The sequence below is a fragment of the Penicillium angulare genome (genome assembly GCF_028827245.1).
Source record: "Penicillium angulare strain IBT 27051 chromosome Unknown utg000011l_segment0_segment0, whole genome shotgun sequence".
Taxonomy (NCBI): Eukaryota; Fungi; Ascomycota; class Eurotiomycetes; order Eurotiales; family Aspergillaceae; genus Penicillium; species Penicillium angulare.
Genome location: NW_026623170.1, coordinates 1,161,305 through 1,185,682, shown reverse-complemented (window position 1 = coordinate 1,185,682; position 24,378 = coordinate 1,161,305). Strand labels below are relative to the sequence as shown.

At 46.2% G+C, this 24,378-nt stretch overlaps 10 protein-coding genes across 10 annotated transcripts; 4 read left to right on the top strand and 6 right to left on the bottom strand.

Annotated features, from left to right (window-relative positions):
- Nucleotides 1–392: 392 nt before the first annotated feature.
- On the bottom strand, nt 393–782 carry N7478_012600 (uncharacterized protein; the record flags this gene model as incomplete). Its single annotated transcript, XM_056928814.1, has 1 exon — nt 393–782. The coding sequence occupies one exon, from the start codon at nt 780–782 to the stop codon at nt 393–395; it is 390 nt and encodes a 129-aa protein (XP_056773372.1).
- Nucleotides 783–2,935: 2,153 nt separating this feature from the next.
- N7478_012599 (uncharacterized protein) lies at nt 2,936–4,543 on the top strand (the record flags this gene model as incomplete). Its single annotated transcript, XM_056928813.1, has 1 exon — nt 2,936–4,543. One exon carries the CDS (start codon nt 2,936–2,938, stop codon nt 4,541–4,543), a length of 1,608 nt encoding a protein of 535 aa, XP_056773371.1.
- Nucleotides 4,544–7,399: 2,856 nt separating this feature from the next.
- Nucleotides 7,400–8,445, top strand: N7478_012598 (RTA1 domain-containing protein; the record flags this gene model as incomplete). Its single annotated transcript, XM_056928812.1, has 2 exons — nt 7,400–7,559; nt 7,652–8,445. 2 exons carry the CDS (start codon nt 7,400–7,402, stop codon nt 8,443–8,445), a joined length of 954 nt encoding a protein of 317 aa, XP_056773370.1.
- Nucleotides 8,446–9,372: 927 nt separating this feature from the next.
- Nucleotides 9,373–10,510, top strand: N7478_012597 (uncharacterized protein; the record flags this gene model as incomplete). Its single annotated transcript, XM_056928811.1, has 2 exons — nt 9,373–9,519; nt 9,572–10,510. 2 exons carry the CDS (start codon nt 9,373–9,375, stop codon nt 10,508–10,510), a joined length of 1,086 nt encoding a protein of 361 aa, XP_056773369.1.
- Nucleotides 10,511–11,756: 1,246 nt separating this feature from the next.
- On the bottom strand, nt 11,757–12,185 carry N7478_012596 (uncharacterized protein; the record flags this gene model as incomplete). Its single annotated transcript, XM_056928810.1, has 2 exons — nt 11,757–11,814; nt 11,872–12,185. The coding sequence occupies 2 exons, from the start codon at nt 12,183–12,185 to the stop codon at nt 11,757–11,759; spliced, it is 372 nt and encodes a 123-aa protein (XP_056773368.1).
- A 433-nt stretch (nt 12,186–12,618) lies between these two features.
- On the bottom strand, nt 12,619–13,820 carry N7478_012595 (uncharacterized protein; the record flags this gene model as incomplete). The annotated part of the gene is made up of 3 exons (XM_056928809.1): nt 12,619–13,158; nt 13,228–13,279; nt 13,351–13,820. The coding sequence occupies 3 exons, from the start codon at nt 13,818–13,820 to the stop codon at nt 12,619–12,621; spliced, it is 1,062 nt and encodes a 353-aa protein (XP_056773367.1).
- A 1,387-nt stretch (nt 13,821–15,207) lies between these two features.
- N7478_012594 (uncharacterized protein) lies at nt 15,208–15,803 on the bottom strand (the record flags this gene model as incomplete). Its single annotated transcript, XM_056928808.1, has 2 exons — nt 15,208–15,609; nt 15,681–15,803. 2 exons carry the CDS (start codon nt 15,801–15,803, stop codon nt 15,208–15,210), a joined length of 525 nt encoding a protein of 174 aa, XP_056773366.1.
- Nucleotides 15,804–16,345: 542 nt separating this feature from the next.
- Nucleotides 16,346–18,148, bottom strand: N7478_012593 (uncharacterized protein; the record flags this gene model as incomplete). Its single annotated transcript, XM_056928807.1, has 4 exons — nt 16,346–16,946; nt 17,006–17,227; nt 17,296–17,892; nt 17,955–18,148. The coding sequence occupies 4 exons, from the start codon at nt 18,146–18,148 to the stop codon at nt 16,346–16,348; spliced, it is 1,614 nt and encodes a 537-aa protein (XP_056773365.1).
- Nucleotides 18,149–19,941: 1,793 nt separating this feature from the next.
- Nucleotides 19,942–21,869, top strand: cpdS (uncharacterized protein; the record flags this gene model as incomplete). The annotated part of the gene is made up of 6 exons (XM_056928806.1): nt 19,942–20,149; nt 20,234–20,337; nt 20,401–20,436; nt 20,559–20,919; nt 20,989–21,518; nt 21,579–21,869. The coding sequence occupies 6 exons, from the start codon at nt 19,942–19,944 to the stop codon at nt 21,867–21,869; spliced, it is 1,530 nt and encodes a 509-aa protein (XP_056773364.1).
- Nucleotides 21,870–22,836: 967 nt separating this feature from the next.
- N7478_012591 (uncharacterized protein) lies at nt 22,837–24,258 on the bottom strand (the record flags this gene model as incomplete). The annotated part of the gene is made up of 5 exons (XM_056928805.1): nt 22,837–23,165; nt 23,218–23,654; nt 23,712–23,835; nt 23,894–24,026; nt 24,094–24,258. 5 exons carry the CDS (start codon nt 24,256–24,258, stop codon nt 22,837–22,839), a joined length of 1,188 nt encoding a protein of 395 aa, XP_056773363.1.
- Between the last annotated feature and the right edge of the window lie 120 nt (nt 24,259–24,378).

The following is a 24,378-nucleotide window of genomic DNA, read 5'->3' as shown; positions in this document are numbered from 1 at the left end:
CCAACATGCAAAAGCCGGTCATTCCTATAACAGAGCAGCTCATAATCAAAACACCTCTTTCGTTTGTACGGTCACCAATGTACCCGACTAATACAGTGGTGAAAAATGCGACAGCATTTGGAGCAACAGTCAATAGCTGCGCTTTGGTCGCAGTAAGCCCCTGGTAAATGTTATCATCTATATTAGGTTGATCCAATTACCATGATACTCTTACCATTTCTTCAACAATGATAGGTTAGAATAATGCAAAGGCATACAAGCTTCCCCCCCCCCCCCCCGCGCGCCCATAAAAATGAACAAACTTGTATATAATATGTCTTCCAGTCTTTTAGACTAGCCCAGATGAACTTGAAGGTATTCAATTCCCAATCTTGGTGCATTGCGCTGGACTGTTAGTCCAACGCCAATCGCCGGAGTACCCGGCGTTTATCGTCTTCCGATAGGACATTCGCTTTGTCTGGGAAGTCAACCACCATTCGAAATGAGAGGATCCCTAGAATCAGGGTCCCAAGACCTTCTACTGATATGAAGATCCAAGACCAGCCAGGCCTATCTCCCACCGCATCCATCATTGAAACCGCCGCTGCAAGTAACCCACCAAAAGTCCCAGCCAATGCAGCAGATGAAAAATATATAGCCATTCGGATGCCTAGCTCAGAGCGCCGGTACCAGCATGATAGATAATAGCTGATACCCGGGGGGAGACCAGCCTCTGCCATCCCAAGAAACCAGCGCACTGCCATGAGAGCGGAAAAGTTCTGCACGAATCCCATAAGAATCATTATAACTCTCTATATTTGGACCAATGAGAGTACTTCGTATGCTTGAATATTCAGGAGTGTCACCCACCCAAATCATGATGATACTAGGAGTGAAGACTCCGGGACCAAGCCGTTTCAATACAACGTTGGTAAAGGCATAAGACATGAAGAATATTGACAAGCACGCATTAAATTGACCATCAGTCATATAGAGTGTCTCCTGTAGACCTTCAATCTTTGCGGTGCCCACGTTGGTTCGATCTAAAAAGCCAGCCAAGAATAATAGCGAAAGCTGCGGAAGGGGTCGCAAGTCTAGTTTGAGGAGAAGGTGGGTATCCTATGTGAAAAGGTCAGAGTCCTCTTTGGGCTGGACAAAGAAAATGAATATCATCTGGAACTTAGAATTACAATATATTTCCTTTCCTCGTCACTAAGACTTTCATCAGGGTTGTCAAAAGTCATACCGAATGAGTGACCTTTTTCAATCTCCGATATTCCAGGCGTGTTAACTGGACGATTTTTTACCATGATGTAAGAGATTATTCCTTCGTTTTGGGTTTTGGATAGGTGGGTTTTGATCTTGAAGTATTTGGAACTATTTTGTTCCAGGTGAGCCATACCTTTTATATAATGTTTCTCGGCCGAGATTGAAACCCGCATATTCCCTTAGAGCCAGTTTTTCAATACAATTGTTTCCCCGGGGTTCTCGCAATGCGCCTCTGGGGTGCATTGCAGTGCTTTCGGATACTGCGGATTTGTGGCTTGCGAATTGTTATCCACGGATTGGACAGGATCGGTATTTCTCAGTCTAGTGGTACCCTGGGATTGGCTGAAACACGCGGAGGGACATCGCACCACTTTCAAGAAGATGAAAAGATCCCGATTCATGGGCTAGTGGAGCTCTGCGTATGGATATCGTAAATCGACAGCAACATCGCCCGCCGCTTCGGCAAACTTTTAGTGCAGGTTTTTGGAAGGTGTCTAGATACGAAGGGGAAAGAACATTTTTCACAAACTTCGAATTGAATAATTCTAGGATTTTGTTAACAAGCCGCTCTAGAGCGGAACGTAGCATTCATTAGGCGAAAATGAGGACGCGAAGAAAGCTACTCTTATCTTATCGCCGTTTTTATCTTATCGGGGAGTGATGCCTGATTGATCCTAGTGTGGTCAGGTGATTTGGATGTTTATCCCCTCGGCCAAACTAGGAGGGTCTTGGTTCGATTCTTCCCAAGTCCGATGATTTTATTTCCAAGGCTATATACGGCGGCCGATAGCGTTCATCGGGCAAAAAACAGGCACTGATTGGTTTTTTTCCCGATGATCTTTATCGGCCGGTGTAGCCATTATGTTCCTTCCAAAATGGCTTGTGTTTTCCTGACCCCGCGCTCCTTGCTACCTGCAGGAAGTGCTACGCACAGGGGGACCGGGTATTTTTAGCGGCTCTTTAATTGGATGAGAAGCAGCTCACGCATTCCCCGGTGGCTATCGGCGATTCAATTAATCTTTACGTACACTGCAGCCAATGAGAGGCCTGAGTTGCTCTATTTTCGCCCGTGTCACCAAACAAGCCGCACGACAAACTACAATTTGTATGGGAGGGAACGACCCGATTTGAAGTGAAGTAACCTACCTATATGGCAAATCCAAGGCCGACAAATATCCATGATGACAAAAAATGTCGAAGGGGACGTTATATACTGGTCAATCTCAAGAGTCGAATGTTGGTGCAAGTTAATGGCCATACTTGTCGGCCTCGGGGACTAAAGCAATCGCCGTTTATCCAGGGAATACAACATGGTCTGAAATGACGCCCAAGAGGATTCCTGCGGTCCTTTTTATTAATATCCCTGCATCTTCATTTGTTTTAGCGTGAACAAAAGAGCGATCTGAAGTGCAACAGTGGGTAGTGTGAGGGAGTTTTGGGTTCCTCGCACTCATCGCCAGATCCAATTTTCCACTATATCGATAGGTCCCGAGGGATTCACGTCCGACCAAGCCGTGGCAATATGCGAGCCGTTTATGTCCTAGGGACCCGGATTTACGCGGCCGCGGGTATGTTTCATATCCTCCACAGGCCTTCTCAACTCCGTTCATTATGTGGAGGGCTCAGTTTGGGCATGGAGCCACACTGCCTATGCCGAAGGGAGGGAAGCTCCTTGCCAAGGAGATGTATGCCTTTTTGGAAAGCAAACACCACTCAACGATCTTCTCCTTCAAAAGTTCGAGCAGGCAAGGGTTCCCGAGTAGTAAAGTCTTTGCTTCCTGGTCTTTTTACTGCTTTCGCAGTCTCAGCTGTGGCGATTACTTTAGCTGGGGAGGAGCCACATCTGCTGGCCGAGGCCCCTCTTGAACCTGAAGTTCATGAGGAGGAAGTCATCGCGAAGAAGACAGTTTTCAAGCTAGATGAAATTCGCAAACATGGCCCAGATTCCGATCGGCCATGGATCATGAAAGGAAGCAAGGTGTACGATATCACAGACTGGATTGAATGTCACCCAGGTGGAAAAGTGGTCTTACGGGCAGCTGGATCGGCAGTTGAGCCCTATTGGGACATATTTACCATCCACAAAAAGGAAGATGTATATCAGGTTTTGGAGCAGTATCTTATTGGGCATGTGGACCCGTCCGATCTTGTTGATGGAGAGGTACCCAAGAGCTCGATCGAAGATCCATTTGCAAATGAACCTGCTCGAGACCCTTCCCTGGTCACTTTGACAGATCGACCATGCAATGCCGAGTCACCACTGTCCGAATTAACATCTTTCATCACCAAGACGGCCGTATTTTATGTTCGACACCACTTTTGGGTTCCATTAGTTGGAAAAGATTCATATAGAATGACCATCGATATCGGAGACGGGTCTGATGAAAAGATCTACACGCTTGATGATCTACGGAGCAAGTTCCCACAGCATACCATCACTGCTACCCTGCAATGCTCAGGTAATAGACGTGCGCATATGAACAAAGGCTCTGGACGTGATACGAGTGGCCTTAAATGGGGAGCGGGCGCTATTAGCAATGCAGAGTGGCGTGGTCCTCTTCTTCGTGACGTACTTATGGACGCAGGACTGGATATTGCAAAGCTATCAGAGGATTTACAACATGTTGAATTCTATGGTGAGGACACATACAGTACATCTGTACCACTGGACAAAGTTCTTGATCCACGGCAAGACGTGTTACTTGCATGCGAGATGAATCGAGAAGTTATATCCCCAGATCATGGGTATCCAGTTAGAGTGCTGGTACCCGGGAGCACTGCAGCACGTAGCGTGAAATGGGTCAGCCGTATCTCCATATTGGAGGACGAGAGTCAGTCACAATGGCAGCAGCGAGACTATAAAGGATTTGGACCTAATGAGATGCGTGAAACCGTTGATTGGGACAATGCTCCTTGTATCCAAGACACACCCGTGCAATCGGCAATCACAGGCATCCGACCAGATAAGTGCACTGACGGCTCCGATTCGATAGTATTAGAGGGTTATGCATTTTCGGGGGGAGGGCGCAAAGTCGTCCGCGTTGACATCAGCCTTGATAATGGCCAAACCTGGAGTCAAGCTAAGCTCATGCCAGATATCCCCAAGGGCCACAAGTCATGGAGCTGGTCTTTATGGACATACCAGTGCCTCCGACCTCCCGCTGGAAGCTACGTCGTCGTCAAGGCCGTTGACGAGGCATACAATTCTCAGCCCGATTCCCATGGACCAATTTGGAATTTTCGTGGGGTTTTAGCAAATGCGTGGCATCGTGTCCGGATTGAAAGTATCGGATAACGGTTATATTCACTGATTAGGATTTCTTCCTACGTCCATGTTCAATATCTAATATCCAGCTACAATCACTTCTAAAATTTTCCAAGGCAGCTTGTTGTGAAACATCTTCCTGGTTGTAAAATGGAATCCGAAATACGCTGCCTCATATCTCGCCTCCTAGAACATGATTGCCATGGGGTATTTTCCGACATTTTCCAGGCTATTATGGTAAAAGCTCTTGTCATATAAAGTATTTTTTATTTTATTTTTAATAATATTGCAGTGTTTGATCTGATTGGCTTTGTCTATTTGCCGGACCCCCAGGCTGCCGGATATTTCTCTGCCCCCGCTGCATGCATCGTAAGACTCGAGGTAGACCACTAATCGTAGGAGGCCACAATGAACAGGCGTTTTTAATTTTAAAGTGGTTTAAGTTAAAATAAAATTTGAAAAAAATTTACTATGCCGAACAATTTCCTTTTTCCTTTGATAAACTAGACACGCGTTCCAGTCGACAGACAGAATCAAAAATAACCTTTAAAAGGACAATTCAGCTGTACAGGACGCATTTAACAATTAAAGGCCTTGGTAGACCTAAGGCTGTGGATCTAGGTCCATAGTAGTGGATCTACGCCCGCAGCTTCCAGACCGTAGCATCGAATCAACTGTTTTGGGTCACGGGGCTTAATGCTAAAGTCTTCCCACCAGTCTCTCAACCGCGGACCTGCATCTTCAGATTCGAAGCCCTCTTAAGCCGGGGTCCGCAGATATATTACATGACTAGCCCAAAAGCATCATTGGGTATGTCTCTCCGTAACGGTTGAACTAGGGTGGTATTTCCCTGTATCGCTTCAGGCGCTTCCAAAATCTCAGACAGTCCTCAAGAAGGTGCCTTTGAAATGGCCAAGGACCTTGGGGGGTTGGATGCTACCCCTTGAAATGTTTTGCTTCTTTTGTACTGATAAAGGATCTCAGTGTCATCAGTGCTGGAATGGTACACATCAATGTAGGGGCTGATGAGACTCCATTTGATACTCACGTGGGTTTATTGTGCAATTCCTCTCCCTACTTTGACTCACTATACAGCAATCCCACTGAGCATCCCATTTCATGTGATCGATCCTATTTGCTTTCCAGAAGAGGATCCTGATGTCTTCGTCGAGATCTTAACTTGGATGCACCACGGTGACATTTCTGTCGAAACGCCCTCCCATTCTGATGTCTTCTTTCTGCTAAACCTATAGATGCTTGCTGGAAAGTTTGAGATTCCAAAGCTACAAGACCAAGCAGTGGATCTTTGCAGGATTGAGGTTGATAAAAAGCCTGGTCCAATTTTCGGTGCTTACAAGATTGATTACGTCTACACCCATACCTTGCCTGGATCCCCATTGCGATTGTTTTGGTCGATAATTGGACTCAGAATGCAACCAAAGCTCGCCTTTTTGGCCTCAAGAGACACCGCCACGTTGCTTTCTGAGAGATCTTTGCAGTGCTTTGTGCGAAATGAGGGAAAGTGTAAATCTGGAGGGAAAGATCGACTTTGCTAAACGCTATCATTTAACAACTCACAACCGTGGAGACCTACCCTCTCGACATAGGGAATTTTCTGATCCCGTCCAAAGTGCAACCTCAGATCAACTGAAGAACAGGAAATTTGCACGCCCGTCTCCCCGTCTTCACAAATCTGCCTCTGCATCGCCCTCACCAGCCAATCCAAAAATCTCCATGAAGGAGGAGAATGGCGCAAAGAGTGAGTTAGCAGGTGAAATGGAACACTTGCAAATCCGATAATTGATTTGCACTCGTTGATCTTGAAAAGAAAAACCTTGGGCCGTAGGTCGTATTAAGCGTATCTCGTTCGCCACTTTGGTAAACAGTTCGGTAGCCACGCGAGCTCCAGGTACAGCAAGACTCAGTTTATCTTTAATTTGCCCCTCGTGTTTTTTATTCTACGTACTACACACGGTTGCAAGTTGATCGCGGCAGTTGGATCACCGGGGGCCAAAAGAGCTTTCTCTTGGACTCTGCTGGGCTAAGTATTAGTTAGTCTTTTGCAATATCGAAAACGAGAGGATAATATTGTATTACGGCTTTGAGTGGTGATATTCCTTGGCTTTTATCATAATGATAAAGCTAAGATGGCGAGAGGCGAACAGCCTGAGATTGGCGAATTCATTCAGGAATTGAAGGTGAAAAACTATTTTTATCTGGACCCTGAAAGGTTTTTGGCCCCAAGGTACGAATGCGCAATGCGAAGTGTGGAAAATAAGAGGAAAATCACTTGTCTCAAGTGTGGCAGCAGAAATATGGAGACATGCAGGGGTTATCGAGGAAATCCAGTTCTCGACAAATTTCTGCTACCAATTGTTGCAGAGAAAGTTTTTGTCACGAAGGAATACATTTCTTGTGTGGCAGTCGCGATGATCAACATGTGTTGGCTCTCTACCGACACCTGGAGCGTGGCGAATGACGCTTCCCGTCAGCCCCGCCAGAGTTAAACGATTTACGCACCCTGCCTAGCTGCGTAGGTAATGGATCCGATGAAACAACGCCAAGAACCTGAATTATAGTTGCTTACCCAAACAGGAAATCGGTTTAAGCATCTAATCTGGAACATGGGGTATCCGAAGCCTCGGGGCTCTGTTCTCATACGCCAGCGCTTGCCAAGCATGCGTCCTGCAGGGACAACCAAGGGGGTGGCAGACGCGTTAAGTTCCCTGAAAGAGATGGGGCGAGTGATGGACACAGTTTCGAGCCCTGACATGAAACGGATGTTGATATAAGACTCCATACGGACCTGGATCATGAGAAGTAATCCAACTACCTTTATATTCCTCAACAAAAAGACCCCCTTGCTGAGGATACCCATAGAAAATCATGGGACTCCACGGAAGTAACCTATACAACTACTATGTGCCTAGCCTACCGGCGGCCATTGTCTTTGCCGCATTATTTGTCGTTCTCACGGCACTTCACACATGGAAAATAATTTCCACCCGTCAATGGTTCGGTATCGCGATCTTTGTTGGAGGATTATGTATGTTTTCTCATTATGCGCCCACCTCAAATCCCAGGGTGAAGATACATAATACAAGATCACTCCACTGACAATTTTCATTGAACAAACAGTTGAAATTATAGCCCTCGTAACACGAGCCTATACACACAGCAATACTGGCCAACTGGTGCCTTATATCATCCAATATGTTCTGGTTCTTTTGGCACCAATTCTTTTCACTGCTTCGGTCTACATGTTCCTTGGTCGTGTGATCCGTGTTTCCGGACAAGCCCAGCTCTCCCTCATCCGCATCAACTGGATCACAAAGATCTTTGTGGTTGGCGACATTCTCTGCTTCTTGGTCCAAGCCTTCGGTGGTGTCAGCCTCGCCAATCTCGCCAACTCTAACGATAGCGATGTCGGAACGAAAACAAACCGGGCCAAGGATGTCATCCTTGCTGGTCTTGCGCTGCAAGTCATCTTCTTCCTGATATTTTCACTGTGCGCAGTCGTCTTCCACGTCCGAGTCTCCAAGCCCGGGATCCGCGAATCTATCGACCCATCACTCCGTCTTAACACATTGCTTGTATCCATCTATATCACTGCTTTCCTCATCACTGGACGTAACATCTATCGACTTGTTGAGTACAAGAGTGGTACAGGAGGCTACTTGCAAGAGCATGAATGGCCGACATATGGATTGGACGTTGGGTTTATGACCATTTTCATGATCATCACCTTCTTTTGGTACTATGCCGATACCAAGGCTCGCCTGGCTGGAAAGTACGGTTGCCTCAATCCGGAGGAGAAGCTGTGGTCAGACAGCTTCCAGAATGAATTCCCTCTTGATCAAGGCTATGGAAATACCCGCAAAGAGGCTGCTGAGAACAACTTCGATCCCCGTCGACCTTGGGCCCGGGTTTGATCTTTCATCGACTTTTGCATATAGACAGCAGATCAGGTTATCTCGCATTAGGGTTTATATATTTACGGTTTCTTTTGTTTGGTCGTTTCTTGTTTTTTTTTCGTGCGCTGCGTTCAAAATAGATATATGCTTCGGGTGTAAATCTTTATACGGTGTTCAATATCCATTATTATGCAAGGAATTTAACTCAATTATCACATTTTATTCGCCTCGGACTATACTTATATGAATAGCCAAATTTCCCAGAATTTCCTTTCAAAAAAATACGATTCACTGTGCATTCGACTCACTGCCTACCAATTTAGATTCCTTGCCTGCGACTGCCATTGCCTGCAAGTTGTTGAGTGGTTATATCTCTATCGTATAGCCATACGGTTGAAAAAAATATCACATGCAAGAATAAGACTAGACATGTAACCAAAAAATGTCGAATGACCTTGTAGCTCTTTTACATCATGAACACAAAATGAACGATTTAGAAGAGGACAGTTCAGGCTAGAAGTTGCAACACCTTGGAGGCCGACTCTAATAAAAAGTGGAGCCACGGCACCAAGCTGCAACGTCATTGCGAACCCCCATTAGACCTAGTTGGGAAGCAAATCTCTCATTGGCTACTTCTGAGTGATACTATTTATAGCCCTCGGCGGTAAGGGACATAGTGAATCTTGTGCTAACCAAATGAGGTACCTAATCTCTCATTGGTCGACAGCAAACTATAGTGCTCGAAGATCAAATTTCACGGGGTCATATTTTCATATTGTACGGACCGAAATGCATGCATCCTCACCATCAATGCAGAACTGAACACAAAGGAAATATAAATACTAGCCCTTTCTTCCCATTCTCGACAACTAAAAATCATCCTTTGAAGTGCAATCAATCTTGTCAGTAGTATACATGATCTCATATTCATCCTCAATTGACAATATGGCCTCCACGACATATGCCGATTTCAACGAAACGACCGAAGGCATTGACGTCGCCAAATCTTTTTCCGACAGAATATCTGGAAAAACAATTCTTGTCACTGGTGTCAACCTTGGTGGAGTCGGTTTTTCAACAGCACAGGCGTTTGTAAGTTAGACTAGCTTCATGCTAAAAACGAATTAAATCTAATAATATGCAGGCCTCTCAATTGCCAGCCCACCTTATCATCGCTGGTCGGAACCCATCAAAGGTTGAGGAGTGTCTGAAAGCCCTTCGAGCAGAGTTTCCCGGTGTGGAATGCCGTGGTTTAGAAATCGATCTATCAACTCAGCAATCCGTACGCAGTGCAGCGGAACGCGTCATGACTTGGGAAGATATCCCTGCTGTCGACATTGTTGTCAACAATGCTGGTGTCATGGGTATCCAAGAACGAACCTTGTCTCAGGATGGTATCGAAATGCATTTCGCCACGAACCATATCGGCCACTGGCTTTTTACATGTCTTATCATGCCGAAGCTGATCAAATCCGCTGAGAGCCGATCGGAAGGAATAGCACGAGTCGTGAACGTGACATCTGCCTCTCCTACGGTATCAGGGATGCGCTGGAGTGACTTGAATTTTGATGCCACGAACAGGACTCTCCCCGAGGATGAGCAGCCGCAATATGAGTGGTTCAAGGCTTGGGGATATAATGATTTGGAGAATCAATCTTACAACCCTCTCGATGGCTACAACCGTAGTAAGGTGGCGAATCTTCTATCGGCAATTTGTATGAATCAACGCCTCTTCGAGAAGCACGGTGTCCTCTCCATAGCGGTACACCCAGGGCTCATTGAAACTGAGCTGGGTCGCAACTTTCCCTCCAGTACGCTGGAGGCCATCCAAGTCCTGAAAAGGCAGGGGTTCTTCAATTACAAAACGTTGGGCGCGGGGGCCTCAACCAGCGTGGTTGCTGCACTAGACCCAGCATTGGCAAAGGGCGTGGGGTCTAGTAGGGGCGGCTGTATGAATTGGGGGTCTTATCTGATGGACTGTCAGATTAGCGACAAAGCCTCGCCACTCGCAGTGTCCAGCGATGGAGCTGAGAGACTTTGGAAGCTATCCGAAGAGCTAGTTGGTCAGGTCTTTATTTGGTAAATGCAGTCAGTGTACCAGAGCTTTGGAGACATGTTTCGAAATAGAGTTCAAGTATAATCCATTACTTATTCGGCGTTCCGAGCCATCCTCCAAAGCTCATACCCATGTTGGTCGTGCAGATCATGAACCCAAGGAAACATGCATAAGATACTTTGGGCTTGATCCCAGGTATTTATAAATTGCTGGCTGATCGTTTCCCGTATTCTCTGAACGGCCCAGTCCCCATCTTTGTCATTGGCAACCCAGATCCCAGCAATCATGATAAACCAGAAATATAAAGGTCCATGGTTTTCATAAGCCAGAAACTCTGAAGACTCTTGTAGACAAAGCGATAGCAATCTGTGGTTGATGATTTTGTGATGGTTGAATTGCAAAAACGTCGACATCATGAATGCGATAAGTCCCAAATGATACGTGGAGGACACACCATGGCTCTTTCTAGACTCCATAAGTGGGCGAAACTTCAATAGTCGGTAACATATTGAAATCAAGACTTCTTCGAATTCCAAAAAGTCAAGCGTAGGACCCGTCTGAGCCCCACTATTCAGCATCTCGCAGAATCCCATCACATCGGAGAATATAGTTTGCAAATTTGTGTCAATTTGATCATCATGATACTCCTGGTTCGAGCTTGGGACTATAAAATGACGTAATGGCGACCGTTTCTGGAGTAGGGTTTTAGGCATACATTACCGAAAGAACATAGTAGGCTTCCCAAGCTGCAGAGAGAGCATTATATCTGTTCTAGAATATATGGGGTTAATCAGTAAACCCCAGGGAATGGATTGGGGTCCATTTACTTGCAAACTTGCAGGGCGAGAGACACATTTCCTCCAAGGGAGCAGACTCCTCCTCGGAGTTCCACCATCCTTTGAAGCCCCTGAGCATGAATTTCTGCATTTTCAAGCTGGTTTCCGAGTTGTTCCTGGCTAATAAGTGCTAGAACCATTCCTATCGAAGAATCAGCAATAGCATTCGGGCTTTGCAGTCTCATCTTAACTTGACTGAGTGCTTGAGACATGTGATATAATGCTTTTTCCGAAGTGTTCCTGTCACATGAAAATATGGCGTTACAAGCTTGCATTACCCCCAAATTGCAATGATAGCCTAGTACTCATGGTGTTAGTCGACCTTGGAATGCTTAAACCTTCCAAACTTTCCATGTGAAGTATACAAGCGGGATTTAAGGTTTTCACACTCACTGGCATTGTCCACAAATAGCATTCGAAGATATATGGACTGGATATCATCTAGTGAAAGCCCGAGCTGAAGAGGTAATAAACGTCTCATTGTAAAATTGAAATCTGGAGAATTTTGAGTTAGAATATATACATATCACTCGGGAGCGTTATATCATACACTTATCAATAATTTTCACGGACCATGGAGTAATCTCCATCCCTGGGAACAATATGGTGAGGCATGGGTGTTCAAACGCACTGCCACGTAGGCACCAAGGTTTGGGGTTCTTATCCAGGGAAGGTTCTCCTCTATCAGACCGCGTCGCAGCAGTTAATGAGTATGAAATCTGAACAGAATCTGCCTGTTTCCCGGACCGTGATCCTCGTTGTATTGTCTTGCCGATATTCTTACCCTTCATCACATGGCGGCGCATCAGTCTTTTGGATTCCCTGCTGGGTTGGTAGCCATCGATGAAGTGAAAGGAGTCTCCCATGGTGGCATTTGGCGTTATTGGGTTTCCGAATAATAGAAATTTTGTGCTTGTCAGAGCAGAAAATGATCCATCACGTGTGTGTGTGTGGAAGGGAGCAAGCCTTGGACAGATGAAGGTGGGGTCCACGGTGATAACGGAGATAAGGTGGCCCAAGTATCTGAACCGCGTATGACGAGTTTGGAAATCATCAGCCAAACTGTACTAATTTACTTGAGAAGCCATATTATATGATTGGCGAACAATTGAAACTTCTCCTCTCCTAATTTTGGTTGGAGAAATGAAAATTATCAGGATTACAACGTTCGAACAACCCTAATCTCAGTTTTGATCGCAAGTGGAACTTCGGCCAAGGGAACTAATAGCAACAACATGAAGGAAGGATAAAAATATTTACCATATTCATCAGAGTCTATTCACTTCACCCTATCTTCTCTCAAGATTGAGTAGTCAGATCACTTATATCGTCAAAGATAGTACAATCGTCATCACTCTGGCACATAGTTGTTCGACCCAAGTTCTTATCCACCGGCCCAGTCGGCCCACTTGTGTAGCGACATTCAGTAGAGAGACAGTACTGGCCAGTCTCAATATCATCAAGGAACCCATCAGGATACTGCTCATCCCCCCATGCACCTAGCCAATTCAACCAGCTAGCTGTTTCATCTGCCTCTTCGCTACCACCGGTACCCGCTCCAGATACGACGGAGAATTCGCTCGTCTCCGTATCATACAAATAGCCTCGATAATTGAGTGTCATGTCCCAAAGATAACCGGCATCGGTAGTGTCAGAAATGATACCGAGCGCAATAGTGTAGTCCTGGGTCCCTGCTGTGACGTAGTTGGCATGTCCACCATATGCGACGTAAGTGATCGGGCGGTCGCCGTTGAAGTCAACTACGTCCCAGTAATAGGCTGATCCAGCACTGTGCTCTGAGCAGTAGATTGCATACGGTTCTTCATTGACAAAGCGGATCTAGGAGGTCGGTTGTCACGTTAGGGTTCAGCTTCATGGATATAAAAATTCAGACGATCAAGTCCTTACCATAACGTGTTCCCAATCACCGACGTGGTCGTCAAAATTAATATCCAGTACCCTATCAAAACCCAAATCAGCAAATAGAATATCTTATTAGAGTTAGTCTGCCTAAGCCCTGCTGACACTTACTTGCCACCATAATTGTATGAATAAAAGTGGAAGTAAAACACATCAGTAGTTGTACTGTTCTTTTCCACAGCGATAATGGTTCCTGGGGCTGCACTGAGGCCACTGCTATCTGGGGTACCGTAATCCGACGAGAGCCAAGCTGGTGTTCCGTCCAAGGGGTCCAGTATGGGTCCATCAGTGGCAGTTAGATAAACATCAGATGATAGGCTGTCAAGTGTCTCAAGAGTGACGGAACCGTTGCCCCCACTGGCCGTAAAGTTCACCTCGGGCTCGACATTCTCCAGGTGAATAGCGATATCTGATGGGAACCATTTTTCTCCGCTGTATAGGTATGTTAAAGGCGCATATGTTATGGCGTATGCAGGAAGTCCGTCACGCTTGTGCAGTCTTGAGCCTTCCTTCTTCAGTGGCGTGGAGGCCGCGAGACTAGCGAACGCCAAGAAGGCGAAACTTGACCGAATAAGGTACATAGCGTTGGCTTTGGCTAATGCACACGAATTCAAAGTCAGAAACTGTAGGTTGTGTAGGTCACGGTAATTCAGACCTTTTTTGCGCTAAGAAATCAGGACGGACGATGACAGTCCATACTTATATCTTGCCTCCGTTCCTGAAAATCCTGTGAAACGACTGCATGATCTTGCAACATGCCAGAGAAACCCCCCAATGAGGATTCATTTCCGAGCCAAGCGCCCAGCCATAATCATTAGCTTGAATCAGAGCACACACGGTTTGCCGTCAGGGAGACATGAGTGTTGAAACCTGATGGCACAAAGCGGGGAAAGAGGATTCCATCGAGCGAGAATCATGATTATGGCCCTTTGCTCCCAAGAATGGTTGCATCTGATCGGATCTAGAATCCAATGGGATTGGGTGGTATAACATCGTGGGGTATCGTATCCTGAAGCTAAGGAGTGCTAAGCATGACTAGCGCTCATGTGAAGAGTCGATAGGTCAGCACGGATGCACGATCATGCACGTCCACGCATCCAGCTTTATCAGCAGGAACAGGAATGTGACCCGACGCGGAGGATCAACCCGGAATGGATACTGCATATCATTTTACAGGGTGTCTATCACTTTGATCAAGCTCTTGATAGCCAACGTCACTTTCTTCTCAAATTGCACTATTCATATATTTCAACGCGCATGGTGGGGGCTACCCTGATCGAAGCTCACACAAATCTTGCCCTCAAATATTTGAACAGTGAAGCCTTTAAATATGAGAATATGAAATTCACAGTATTCAATTTGTCCTAGTATGTCTATGATACATACTATGATACTACTAGTATTTTGGGATTTCTTAACGAAGAGCTGCCTACTAGTAGTCAGTTGATCACAGCCCGTATAAGGGTTACCCATTCATGCGCACTTTGCCAAAAGATATACACAATGAACGTGAGCAAACTTCAATCTATTTTCCTTTTGTCGGGGAAGCAGATGTAACGAGTCTTAACTATGAATACATTTGCGGTAACGATAACCTGTCTGTAATTTGAGAAAAGAGGCAGTAAACCATACGAAGAATAAAGGAAGCCAAAAGGAATAGAGCCCTCCGAAACGAGGCCTTACTCGAACCCTGCAGCGTTTGTATTCCGTTCCCAATCTACCCGTCCCGCTTGGCGATCTCTCTAACAAAAGGTTAAAGGTGGTGGTGGTGCTTACGGCGGTGTTTTGACGACCCCGAGCTAGAGCTGGAGCTCGAACTTGAACTGGAGCTCGAGCTGCTTGAATCACGACGCTTGTGGTGTTTGTGGCGCTTTTCCTTCTTGTCTTTCTTGTTCTTCTTATGATCCTTGCTATTGTTGTGGCAAGAAAAGTCAGCTTTGAACGGGCATTCATGGGCCGACAATGGGATCAATGGACTGACATTTCATGTGTGGCCATGTTCATTCCAACTGCGCCTAAGACGGCACCACCTGCAGTTCCGAGAAATCCACCGCCCATTTTGTGACCAGCGAATCCTCCCGCAGCGCCTCCCGCAAGTGTTGATCCTAAGCCTCTGTCGCCCTGCGGGTCTACAGGTCCAGGTCCAGGTCCATAGCCAGCTTGCGCGGAATGCGGTGCACCAGTTCCATAGTACGAAGAGCTCTCACCCGGAGGTTGAGATTGTTGCTGGCTGGCACCTTGGGGTGGGTATCCATAACCTGCAGGGCCGGGCGGCTGACCTCCTTGCTGATTGTACGGTGGTGGGTAGGACTGTTGATTGTTTGGCGAAGGGCCAGATCCGTATTGGGGATAATTGTTTGGTGGTGGTGCCTATAAGTCGAAGGATCTCGAGTTAGCCATGGTCTCTTTATCACGCACTCTTCGTGAATAATCTTAATCACCCCAGATTCGTAGTAGCCGGTCGGCGGCTGATTGTGCTGGTTCGGCTGGTTGGGGTAATAACCCGAGCCTTGCTGGCCGTACGCATTGCCTTGGTGATTCGGTGGGCCTGTGTAATTCGACATCTCTTCGTTTTCTGTCGCGTTGACAATTTCCAAGGAAGAGAGCCAATATGAAGGAAGATAAGCTGACAGCTAATTCAGGAAAAGGCGGGGTTTATCATTCTCCGTGATGCAATATCCTAATCTCATCCCGCAGGCCCAAGCGTAAACTTAAAGGGAAAGAACGAGACACTCGTTGGGGGCTAAAGATCGACAGAGGTGGCTGAGCTTAGTGTTAGTGGATCCAGAATAGACAGAGTCGAGATATGAAACTGATCATCCTGTACCCAAGCGACCGGTGAGAAGTTGAACATACAGGTTCTTCTAGGTCGGTCACCTTACCACAACTGAACAATGGAATTGATTGCAAATTTCATAAATAAAAAGTATTCAAATGAACAAGATCTAAGTGGTCTGTCCAATCAAGTTGTGTGCACTCTAAATGTGGACCCCCGAGTGGGTATCAAAGGGCCAAGGGGTATCCAGCACAATATACAGAAATTATTCTAGCAGAAGTCGAACAGATGAACCCTCCACATTGTACTAGTACTACTTTAAGTAGACCATCAATTTTGGTGCTCTTTCACTGCCTTGTAAACCACAACAGTCGTTCCATCCGCAAGTTGTTCATGTACTGGAACTAGATCGTATCCTCCGATCCACGGCAGAACCTTTCGCCAAACAGCCCAGTATACGACCCCCAGAACTAAAACGACAATTCCGATAACAGACGCGAGCCAGTAAGGAAGCGAGGTATCACCCTTTCCTCCTGGAGGTCGAACAAACGGAGCAACAAGCTGGAAAGCCTGCCCAACCAAAAAGAAGAAGGCGACTGGCCACCAGACCTTGAACGGCCGGTTGACATTTGGCGAGGTCCATCGAAGGTAAAACAGACCTACAACGACCAAGAAATTGATCACACTTGAGGGATAGCCCTCCAAATCCACAATAAAATCATACGCATCTCCAAAGGGGATTGCAATGATAACGATGAATGAGGGTATGAAATGCAACAGAAGTCCTGCTGAGGGAGACCCAAATGGCCAATTGGTTGCCCAGAATTTGGGAAGCGGAATCACACCTTCTTTCGCCAGTTCCTGGTTCACTCGAGCTTGAGCAAAGGTAATGGTCAACACGTTTCCGAACGCCGAGATAGCCACCATTGCACTACGTTTGATTAGGGTTAGCATTCGTACCTACAACACACGGGGTCTGGAATCTCTCACCTCAAAGCGCGCTCGGCTGTCTCACCAAAGACCTTATTCATAAATAATGATGCGACAGTGACTCCACTATTGGCAACTTCTTCAGGTGTAGCCGCAGCGTAATAAGCCACGTTGGCGAGAATATAGCAAACTCCGACGATAGAGAATCCAATTGGTGCAGCCACTTTGATGGTTCGAACCGGGTCGCGAATTTCATTCATAACATATGCGGCGTTGGACCAGCTGCAGTGATAGATTTGATATTAGCCAGCGCATTCACAAATGCTCGCTTGAGAATGAGATCAACTTACCCGGCAAATGAGTTTAATACTTTAAACAGCGCGATCGCGTAAGGATTGCTCGATGTTGCCGACCCCTCAAAGGAATTGTGGAAACTTGCATATGGGTCAGGAATACTAGACACCCGTCCACTAAGTACCACCCATCCAGTGACAACGATGAAAAGTAGAAGAATGATCTTGTAAACTCCAAGCACGTTCATACCACGAACACCCCAATTAGGGAGAAAAGTGTGCAATAGCGTAATGAACACAATCACTGAAATTGCGACGCCACGCTCTTCCCATTCCGATGCCTCTTTGCCAGCTGCGACCCAGATATAAGAAGCAAAGACCACGCATCCCGAAGCAGTAAATCCCAAAGCCACAGCTTGAATCGCGAACACAACCGTGATCAAAAGTTTTGGCTGACGATATACAGCTTCCAAGTACACCTTTTCTCCACCACTTCGAGGTATCATACAGCCCATCTCCAGCCAGACACAGAGACCAGCACCGGCGAGAAAAAAGCCCAATGTCCACAGAAGTAAAGATGCACCCACACTTCCAGCGCTGCTAGTGACCGAAGATGGCGTCGAAAAAATACCAGTTCCGATCATGCGCCCCACACTATCATCATTGTCAAATTCCGCATGTCAAAACGATACATCAAACGGGGTGGCGGGCGTTACATTAAAAAGGTGGTTGAAAAGGTTCCCAAATGCCGTCCCATTCCTCCCCGGGTATATTCCTCGAAGTTCAGCTCCCCCGCTTTAGCTGTTGACTCGCCATCGTGATCTGCCACATCGCTTCCTGACTTCGCGTGCTCCTGGTCGATCACGGACGCAGTCTTCTCCCCCGTTTCTGTCGGTTCGACATTTGACATCTTGTATGTGATGATGTGCAGGGCGTGGTAAAAAAAAAATCAAATCAAAGAATCAAAGAATCGAAATAAAAACAAAACATCAGGCCGAAGGGGTAGAAGGGGATGACAGGGGTTGCTTATATATGAGATATTCTTAGAAAGATGAAAAAAAAAAAGGATTTCAAGTTCAGAGGGCGAAAAAGGAATCCTCCCACAACTTTGATATATGGATAAGCGTAATATTAACAATTTTTTGGAGTATTTTGTTGTTATCAGAGCCATAATTGCGTGATTGGTTGCTAATGATTGGCTCAGGAGTTGTACAGATGCCACAGGGCGATCGGTCGCTGACCCCCAAACCTCAACCAATTTAAGTGGCCGATGGCGATATCTCTGTCCTGTCAAGCTGCAGTGCTTTGCAGAAAATAAACATTAGTGCGTGACACTAAATTGGAGCATACTATACTTACCATTCTAGTCCTTTTTCTCTCTCTCATCCGACGTCATGGTGTCAACATGAGTGGGTTTCCCGTCACGCCCGAGAAATCTGCATGTTGGCCGAAGGTTAACTTCGGATATAATGACCAAGTGCAACATTTTGAATGGTTCTTTTTTTTTTTTTTTTTTTTTTTTTTTGCGTGCTACTCGGGCGTGAATCCGACACATGTGCAGGCATACGTACATGTGGACCTAATCCTGTGAATATGGCGAGATAAGGGGGTTTATCTTCTCTGTCTGGATTAGCTTCAGAATCAAAACATGCCGGGTCCTGCCACGGGCATCTCCTGGTGCGATTTTGGTTTTCTTCTCTTCTTCATCAATCCACCTGACCACCTGGATATCTTGAAGGCCGTTCTGCTAAGTAACTAGTGTGGATTATACCATTTGACTTCAGGTGCCTCTTGTCTCCCTTCGTGTGGGCTTTTATTTCATCGTAACAGATTCCTGTAGAGAGTGTCCATTTTCTCTCGAATGTCAGGTATTATCCAACGGGTTAAAATATCAGCAAAAGAAAGATCTAAGTTTCATTTTGGGTGGGAAAGAGGGAGATATAATGAGCACAAGATCTCTTTGAAGCGGCTGAACACGATTTTACCCCGAATTTTATCCGACCGTCATCATTCTTAGCGTATTCATCGCTGGAGCTGCAGTTCCACCACCTGGACATGATATGATGTACCAGGCTGCAATATGTTAGACGGAGATACTTTGATTACTCCGGTCGATCGCGAGCTTAATTTACGATGACGAAACGGGCGGGAAGATGCACTGAAACGGCCCCTGACAACGTTTTCGGAGTCAGCAAACCATGCCTCGAATAACTCGAGCCTCGCTCCTTTCCAGAACATTTTATTGTTGCCTACGGTCATGGTGGGTCTTGCATCGCTCACTGAAACTTGGATGATCTGAACCTTGGAAATCCCTCTTCAAGAGCCTCGGGCACTAACTGCATAGGCCGAGAGAAGGCGTGAGGGCCACCAGAATTAAGCCTTTACCCAGGACTCCGTCGGTGTGGACTCTGTGGAGATGTATCAGGGTCCAAGCATCAATTTCGTGCCTTTCCGACCGCCACAATCGACATTGTCACCTTCCTAGTTGCCCTTGGCGAGGTTACAATCTCCCTCAACCCCGCTTGGCAACGCCCAATCGTTCCCTCGGGCGGATTGAACTGCGGAGCAGATCGACAACCATGGTGATGATGATCTTTTTTTCAAGCAGCCTTAGTCTCCATGAGCAGGACCCATATAAAATGGGGAACCGCCACCTTTTATTCCTTTCACTGGCGAACATCAATTTGAAGGTTAACTCCCATCATGTTGTTCCTTCCATTCATCGCGGCAAGCTTGCTTACGACCACGGCAGTTGGGCTGCAAAACCCTCACCGTCGAGCTCCCGTAAAAACACCTGCGCACACTCAGCACAAGAGACACATTGAATCCAGTTCTTCAGAATTCAAGTATCTAAATCACCAGACTGAGAAATTCTTGGTCAATGGCACCCACTTTCCCCAAGTCCCATTCGGTAAGTTGTAAAGCATTAGCCAGTCGATGTTAATAGCCTGTGTTTGGTTGCATACAGTACTAACATCAACTGTCATTTGTACAGACATTGGAGAGAGTTATTCAGGACTCCTTTCCAACACCCCGCATGGCAACTCAAGCTTATTCTTCTGGTTCTTTCCATCTGACAACCCCGCAGCTGATCGTGAGGTAAGTAACCATAAGCCCATGGTGCCTAATAATTTCGTGCAAGAGCCTAATTCGCCATTCTAGATCACCATTTGGCTAAATGGAGGCCCCGGGTGCTCGGTAAGTTAATGTCTGATAATTTTCTTTTTTCGTGAGGAAGGGATCCCACGATTGTTTTCTGCTGTGCTTCAGTCTAACTTTCCTTTGCATTCATAAAGTCGCTAGACGGTTTGTTACAAGAGAACGGGCCCTTTTTATGGCAATCTGGAACATACGCCCCGGTCCGGAATCCTTACTCCTGGACGAACTTGACCAACTTGGTTTATATCGATCAGCCCGCTGGTACTGGGTTTTCACCGGGGCCCGCTACCGTGCAGGATGAGATCGACGTCTCCAATCAATTCAACGATTTCTGGAAGAGGTTCATTAAAACCTTTAGCATGCAAGGTTATCGCATCTATATAACCGGAGAGAGCTATGCGGGTCAATATATCCCATACCTCGCAGCTGGCATGTTGGATCAAAACGACACTCAAAACTTCAATCTCAAGGGAATTCAAATCAACGATCCATCCATTAACGAAGATGAAGTCATGATCTACGGTAAGTTCTATATTTACTTACTTGACCTCATGATAGATCGTATATACTAATACTCGTGGATTTCGATAGCCCCTGCAGTTGCCGCATTGAATTACTTCGATCGTGTCTTTGGTCTGAATGATACCTTCATGACCGAAATCAACGAGAAAGCCGACAAATGCGGATACAGCAAGTTCCTTGACGCCGCTTTGACTTTCCCACCACCAAAAGATTTCCCGGTTGCTCCAAGCCCCTACGAGGATGGTTGCGATGTGTGGGATCAGATTGTGAAGGCAGCAACCTACGTGAACCCGTGTTTCAACATGTACCATTTGACGGACTTTTGTCCTTTCCTATGGGATGAGATGGGGTTCCCCTCGCTAGCCGGTGGTCCAAACAACTATTTCAACGAGACAGCGGTGCAGAAGGCACTACATGTCCCTCCTACTAACTACGCTGTTTGTGATAATGGAATCTTTCCAAATGGGGACGGGTCCCTTCCCAGTGCTCTAGGTCCACTTCCTAGCGTGATTGAGCGGACAAACAACGTGATTTTGGGTCATGGGTGGTTTGACTATCTACTGTTCATGAATGGTAGTTTGGCGACTATTCAAAACATGGTGAGATATACATAATTTCTTAATAACCTCTCTTGTGGCTTCCTCGACTGACTGAATTAGACATGGAACGGGAAGCAAGGATTCCAAAAGGCCCCGACCGAGCCTCTTTTTGTTCCTTACACAGATGCATTGGATTCAATTGCCAATGGTAACGGAGAGTCGCCATACACTGCCGATGCAGGCGGTGGTATCCTGGGAACGGCACACACAGAGCGTGGTCTCACATTCTCGACGGTTTATGGCTCTGGGCATGAAATTCCTCAATATGTTCCAGGTGCTGCCTATCGCCAACTCGAATTTCTGCTGGGTCGCATCAAGAGTTTACAGCAGAAAGGATCCTACACAGCTTAGTTGGATACTTCCATCAACTAGTTTCAAGAACTAGCTACCCATAAGATACAACAGATGGCATTTTCAGTCACTAAGTGCACCAATAGTTGGAGTGTGCCATGAGTCAAATGAATCAAGCCCCAACAGACCGTGAAGTCCAGATCCATAATCTTCCCTGTAGAAATGATTAACAGATGTGGATACCTTTCTTCATAATAGTATGCAAATATCGTCGCCAGGCTGGCTGAAAGCGAAGAGCTAATTCTGGACCTAGCAAGTCTCTGCGAACCACCACAATATCGTCATTAGGTTCATAGTCATATACCATAAAGTATAGAAGTGCCCCGACCGTAAATTGCCCCGTTCTAGCTGAGCACAGACCGTATCTTCCTTTCAATGGCCCCGCAATTATCGGTTTTGCCCGTGGAGGCAATGTAAGTTCAAGCAGTTTTCCAATACTTGTAGCACGACCAAAGTCAGTCAGCTTCACATTGAAGTTCGCGTCTAGAAGGCAGTTGCTTGCATACAGGTCATTGTGACAGAATACTATTACCTCCGCATATTCAAGAGCAGCCGTAATTTGTTGTATCCATCGAGCAATAAGAGCAGGATCCTCGTATTCCTAAACCCGGATAAAGCGCCCATGGAAACCATTCATTGTTGTATCTCGCTCCTGACGTGAATAGAAGCCAGGGGCGATTTATTTATGCGTGCAATATGATAGAAAGGGATGGCCTGGCAGTTTAGCCTATCTCATATATCTGACCGTTCTCCGCGCGAGGACTAGTATAAATGAGAAATTGACGAATATAGGCGGTGGAATAGACCACCAGAGCTATCAGTAATAATACGGTATGGGCCAGACATTGCACGTCCGCTTAACGCAATCGATTTTCAGGTAAACAATATTGAAGCCAACCAACTTAGGGGCCAGCTGCAAGATTAATTGATCAACATGTGTATTCTAGCCCATGAGAAATGGAAGATCTCAAAACATCTCCCTCTCCTCGTTGAGGACACACTCAATTATTGACTCCATACCAGGGTGAGCATTCCAAATTCCATTCACTCTCAATCCAACACTAGCAAGGAGATCCTCCCACTGCTTTTTTGACCTCTCAACGCCCGCTCCGATAGACATCATTTGAATGTCCATCGCAGCCTGCATGCGAGGGACATTCGTATCCGGAAGAACAAAGTCGACAATTATGACTCTGGAATAGCTTCCCATCGCCGAGACCGTGTTTAGTAAAATCTTCTTACAGATCCGGTCTGGCCAATCGTGAAAGATTGCTCGAAAATAATACGCTCGTGCATCTTCGTTCTTGGGTCAGCATCCATGCATCCATTCAGCTTCGGCATGACTTACTTTTGATGGGCTGCGGATCCAAGAAACTGTAGCCCATGGTTTTTATTCCAGGTCTATCGACGTTGGAAACAATTCTCGGTAGATCTTGAAGCACAAGTTGTCCACAGATATCTGATTTTCTGTTAGATAATGCTTGCAAGTCGTGACCCTGATTCCCACCGATATCAACTAGGAATATAGCATCAGGGTGAAGATCAGCCCCCTCTGACAATCTGTCCATGGGATAAACATCGAACCAATTGGGCCTTCCCTCTCGACGACTTGACATGTAAGAGTTGAAAAGAGACTGATGCTTTTTATTCTCTGCAAGCCATTCGAATTGACTCTTTCCCACCGCCCATTGCATGGGAGATGTTGAATAATCCTCGGGGTTTGTATACTTGTGTTGACGAAGGTATTCGGGGAGCTTTGAAAGAGCAGGAAGAGTAAGATCGTATCTTTTTTTTTGTCAGTCCGAGATTCAGGATCCAGTCCTTGAAACATGTGTTACTAACAAACATGGGACTCCATCACGACCAATTGGTTTCGTCATTGAAATAGTCTTGTCGGTTGTTCGATATACTTCGGTCTCCGAGGACTCGCACAAGCCCAGAGAGCACATCACTCGCATAAGACGAACTTCAACTCGTTAGCAATATTTCCTTCGAGGAATGACCTCTAACATCAGACTACTCACTCACGAGCCCCCGCTCGGCACCTGTGTGAAGCGCTAGATCCGACGCTGACAGGCCCTCCTTTTGGGGAGAATTCACAAGAAGGGGAAAGATACCAAGGTCGACCACGGTTCGTAAAGCTGCGTTTTCTGGTGGCTTGAGCAAATTATCAGCCTCATTCTTATACACAACACCCAACTTGGCGAATTTCTTTCAAACTTACTTGATAAATCAAACGAAGAATGGTCTCTGTTGGTGTCTCAACCGCAAGTTTCAACTCATCAATTAGCTGGAGAAGGCGCACATGATCATGACCTTGGTTTGATGAGCCTTCCGCGGCCTCCGCCTTGATCTGATCTGCTAAAGACAAAATTGAAGCAGTGGACATGATGATATATGCGACAATCACAGCCAGAGGAACTTGGAAGAAGAAAAGGGTAAATTGTAGTGAGTGGCTTCTAAATTGAGAAGGGAAACCCCCCACATATTTATACCTGCTACCAACCCC